Consider the following 5,318-nt stretch of genomic DNA (forward strand, 5'->3'; position numbering starts at 1 on the left):
TTCAGTTATAAGTGGCTTTTAGTCAAAATTGATATTTTGTTTCTGGTCATCTAGGGAGCAAAACTGGTTTTTGTTTTGCCTTTCCTCTATCATTCAGTCACTCAACGAATATTTTATTTGAGAATTTATATATCTAAAGTATTGTTTCAGGTGCCCGAGGAAAGAAAAGTGAATTGTGATCTCAGTTTCAGAGTGTTAGAAGCACACACACACATTCACACATACATATTTTAAATAGATCCATAAGAGAATGCATTGAGTTACATGATCTTTTTCCATGCACACTCAGAGTAATGTGTGTAAAATCACCAGTACAAAGAACAAATACACTTATTTTATGCCATTTGGTTTATTCTTGGTCACTTGCCATCATCTTCTTAAATAGTCTCAGCTGGGTGGATATGATCTCAGGAAGAACGCGTCTGGCTCTGTTCCTCGAGTCATCTGACTGATGCTCAGATAAAGATGGCAGAAATGTTTGGATACATGGAATGGAAGAAAGGAATGGTATATCGTCGTTTTGTATTTTATCAGAATCTTGTAAAAGAAGGATGTGGAACAAGAACTATTAATGGGAAGTCAGCATCTCACTTTGATATGCACAGGAACTAACAGCGGCAGGAAGAATGCAGATTCCTAATGACACCCAGTTTCATCCTTCTTCATTCCTCCTAGTGGGAATTCCAGGACTGGAACATGTCCACATCTGGATTGGATTCCCTTTCTTGTTTGTGTATCTTGTTGCATTACTGGGGAATACTGTTGTCTTATTTGTGATCCAGACTGAGAGCAGTCTCCATGAGCCCATGTACTACTTCCTGGCCATGCTGGACATCATCGACCTGGGCCTGTCCACAGCCACCATCCCCCAAATGCTTGGCATCTTCTGGTTTGACTTCAGGAATATATCTTTTGGAGGCTGCCTTTCCCAGATGTTCTTCATCCATTTCTTCACTGCCATGGAAAGCATTGTGCTAGTGGCCATGGCTTTCGACCGGTACGTTGCCATTTGCAAGCCCCTCCGGTACACCATGATTCTCACCAGCAAACTCATCAGCGTCATCGCAGGCATTGCTGTTCTACGAAGCTTGTGTATGGTTGCTCCACTGGTGTTTCTCCTCCTGAGACTGCCTTTCTGTGGGCACCATGTCATCCCGCATAGCTATTGTGAGCACATGGGCATTGCTCGTCTGGCTTGTGCCAGTATCAAAGTCAACATAATATTTGGCCTTGGGGATATGGCTATTTTATTATTGGATGTGTTCCTTATTATTCTATCCTACATCCGGATTCTATATGCTGTTTTCCGCCTGCCTTCCTGGGAAGCCCGACGCAAAGCTCTTAACACCTGTGGTTCCCACATTGGTGTTATCTTAGCATTTTTCACACCAGCATTTTTCTCTTTTTTGACACATCGTTTTGGTCACAATGTTCCTAGGTATATTCACATCCTTTTGGCCAATTTATATGTAGTTGTTCCACCAGCCCTTAATCCTGTAATCTATGGGGTCAGGACTAAGCAGATTAGAGAGCGAGTGTTGAGTATTTTTCTCAAAAACGATCTACATTCAGTCAAATCATGAAGGGTTTGCCTTACAATTCATATTTGCCCCATATATTTATAAGAATGAGTTTATTGTCTAAAAAATAGAAGTGTGTGTAGGAATGATGAATACAACAAATAGAAGCTTTTGATTTTATAGATAATAATAAATTTATTGGATTTTATGGGGAGTGTGTTTTACAGCACCCTCATATTTTCCTTGTTGATCATCAGGTGGTCCTCTAAAGACTCATTTATCAAGTGTTTAGATTAGTAGTTTGAAATGTAGAATGGTTAAATGATTCATCTCAAAATTTCACAGTTAGTGGGCAGTAGGTAATTAAACAAGATAGTTTTAAATTTGCAGTAGTTTCTGGGCCATCGTAGAAATATGAAAGCAACAGAATGCAATTTTCTCAAAGATTATAGACACTTAGTGACAAAGTTTTAGAACTAAAAAGTAATTATAATACATAACTCTTTTTAATATTTACTGGCCCAAACAATAAACTTCAAATTGCACATGCATTCTAGAGGTGAAAAGAAACCCCCAATTAAAATATAATACAGAGCTACACATTTATTTCACCTGTAACAAGGTAAAGGCAAGAAAAGTAAAGTCATCAGAATGAGCCCACATTGAGATCAAAGCTAGTGCACAAATATGGCCACCTCAATAAGATATGGAGAAAAAAAGGACTGCCACAAAGTCATGATCGGTAGCAGATCAATTCATCATTATTACAGGCAGGACCACATAAATGGAAAAGGGACCATGATTGAGATACACATAATACTGTAAATTAGAAAAACTTACAAGATTGATGCAGGACCTATGAAAATGACTGTCACATTATGACTAATGATTATGCTACCCTATCATAGTGAATCAATTTCCAAGAAGGTCACAGGTACCTAGATGGCTCTGTAATGGTGAGCTGTCCCTTCCTATGATGGCCTATGATGAGTGTAGCTATACAGTTTCAAGTACATTATGTCTGAGGGCAAACAAACCTTTCCACATTGTTGGCCAAAAGATGAGAAATAATTGAATTTTTGTGGAGACTTAAACATGGATTTAGTGTTCTTATTGTAAACCATAGTCTTCTGCTAACCTAGCACTCAGAACTTAAGATCTAATACACTTGCCAGAAGATTGTGGTAGAGTTACTTTGATTGCGTCTATTTTCACTTGAGTATACTGTGGGTTTGAAAGTTCTCCTGAACAGATTGTGTTGAAAGCTTGGAGCCTGGTGCCCAGGAAAACAGAAGCCATACCCTCGGAAAGAAATAAAGAAATGGAATCATGGTCCAAGAATCTCAAACCCACACTCACTGCCATCAAGTCGATGCAGACTCATAGTGACTCCATAGGATAGGGTGCAACTGCCTCTATGAATCTCAGACATTATAACTCTTTATAGAAATAGAAACCCCTGTTTTGTTCTTGAGGAGTGGCTGGTGGTTTCAAACTGCTGACCTTGTGTTTAGAAGTCCAATGCATAATCACTTATGGCATTAATATTTATTAAGATCTCTATACATTTTCTTCTATACACTTTATTCTATGTGGCAATTTAGTCATAGAAAATGAAAAGACCGAATACTATGTGCCGAGAAACCCATGCTGGGTGAAATAGACGATTAAGGCTAAGAACATCACAGTAAGGAATTTTGCATTAACTCATCCTGGAGATTTTGAAGTGTTAGGGTTATATGTGATACACACTTCGGGTGCTGAGTCAAGATATTGAAGATAGTTACATAAAGTTAGAAACATATTTGACTGTGTTCCACTCTTGTAAAAATCATAATGCAAAGTCTTGACCTGTAAAGAAGGATGTTACTTGAAAATGGATTTAAATGAATCTTTCAGAGTTATGCTCTCTTCTCACTGTGGCTAAACCATCTGATTCTGTATCAATTTTCTCACATAGAACTCTACTGTGTGATCCAAGTAGGTTAAAGAGAAATAAAGACTTTAAAAATTTTCTTTCTAAATTCTGTATCTAATTTGGGCAATAAGGTTGTAAACTAGATATCATAGTTATTTATGTATTATACTTAATAAAAATATATTGACAAGCTACATTTTGATTTTTGTATTGTTTAGACATATAAAATAAAAAGGAAGACCCTAAATCATATGAATAATCAGGCATCAGAAAGCTTAATTAAATCAAGATAGTCTGCATATTTAGAACCCTCTGACCAGAAAAGTTAAGTTTTTGTTATTCAGAGAGAGAACAAGGACATATCTATTCATATATATTCATATATTAATAAATTGAAATTTGTTTACACTGCACATATAAAGGAATGTCAAAATAACTAACTGTAGCTACATAAACTTGAACCTTTGGAAAAATAATTGCAGGAAGAAAAATAATTTCCCTGAATATTTTTCAAAAGAAGAATACAGGTGCTCTGAAGATACATATTCAGGGATTCAAATCAGAAGTACTACAGAGGGGTAGCAGCTGCTAGCGTTTACCAGTATTTCCGGTTCTCTTTTTCTTCCAGGTACATGGCAGGAGCACACATGTGCAGTCTTATGACGCTGCTGTCATTAAGTGCCGAGTCTGTTCCCCCCATAGGGACCGTATGCACAACAGAACAAAACACTACCCAGTCCCGCGCCATGCTCATATCAGTTCCTATGCCGGAGCCCATTGCTGCTGTCCCTGTGTCGAGCTAGCTTCTGGAGGCCTTTCCTCTTCTATGCTGCCCCTCCACTTTACCAAGCATCACGGAAAACCCCAGAGGGGCGGAAGTGCATTCCCCACTGAAATAAACTGGCATAATTAAATAACGTCCAAGTTTACTTACACCAAGGAATCTATATGAACCAAGTACATTCTGACAATTATATTCATATGAGCTCTCTGCTTGCTATAAGCATTTGTGTTTTCACCAGGTTATCTGGGTAGTAGCATGTCTACAAAGGGAATTCATTGGAATAATTGTTTTTTCATGAGCTTCCTAAAGGAAGAAGGAAAAATAATGATTTGGGGACTGTTGCTAATTGTTTGCTTTCTGGTAGGAAATGTTGTTTAGAAAGGATACACAGGTGGTGGGTGGGGGTGGGTAAGGTGCAAAAAAAAAAAAAGAAAGGATACACATTGACTTTGCCTGATGTTGATGTTTTGTGAAATGGCTCTGAGTTCAAATTTAATTTAAGAGGAGATGATTATATGTCTGTTGATGGGTAACTTGGGAGGAGCAAGTTCACATCAGAAAAAAAATGCTTAGCAACGTAAATATAGAACCCAAGAGGAGAACACACCTCGTAATATGTTCATAATTGGACATTTTTTACCTAGTTTATATCCAGCCAACTCTTGGTGACCCAGTCCTATAGATCCCTAGGATTTACACTATCCTTTTGAGGCATAAAATATCCTTCACAGGCCACACCAGAAAGCTTTGATGTGAAGACCGCATTAAGTGAGTGGGCTTTACCTTAGACTCAACTGGTGCTTATTTAAGGAATGGACATACTTCCTTGGACTTAAGCCTGAAACACCCTAATGTGAGAAGTAGCTGACTCCTACCACAAGGCAATGGAATTTGTAGTCATTGGACTTTGGTTTCTCAGTATTTCTTTGAGGGTGCCCAGTGAATGGTGGCAGGGAACTACCATCTATTTACTATTTTAATATCCTCTCGCTTTCTTATGACATCTGGCAGCCAGGTAACGGCTTTTGTGAAGAAGAGTTATTGACAGTGTTGTCCTATCACCAATTCTCATTATTTGTTTAAATCGTGTTCACTC

The 5,318-nt window shown here is 38.1% G+C and overlaps 1 protein-coding gene across 1 annotated transcript; it reads left to right on the forward strand.

Annotated features, from left to right (window-relative positions):
- The first annotated feature begins 614 nt into the window (after positions 1 to 614).
- LOC142445859 (olfactory receptor 52E8-like) lies at positions 615 to 1,583 on the forward strand. Its single transcript, XM_075547736.1, has one exon. The coding sequence runs from the start codon at positions 627 to 629 to the stop codon at positions 1,581 to 1,583; it is 957 nt and encodes a 318-aa protein (XP_075403851.1). The 5' UTR covers positions 615 to 626.
- Positions 1,584 to 5,318: the final 3,735 nt, after the last annotated feature.

The sequence above is a fragment of the Tenrec ecaudatus genome, chromosome 4, assembly GCF_050624435.1.
Source record: "Tenrec ecaudatus isolate mTenEca1 chromosome 4, mTenEca1.hap1, whole genome shotgun sequence".
Classification (NCBI taxonomy): Eukaryota; Metazoa; Chordata; class Mammalia; order Afrosoricida; family Tenrecidae; genus Tenrec; species Tenrec ecaudatus.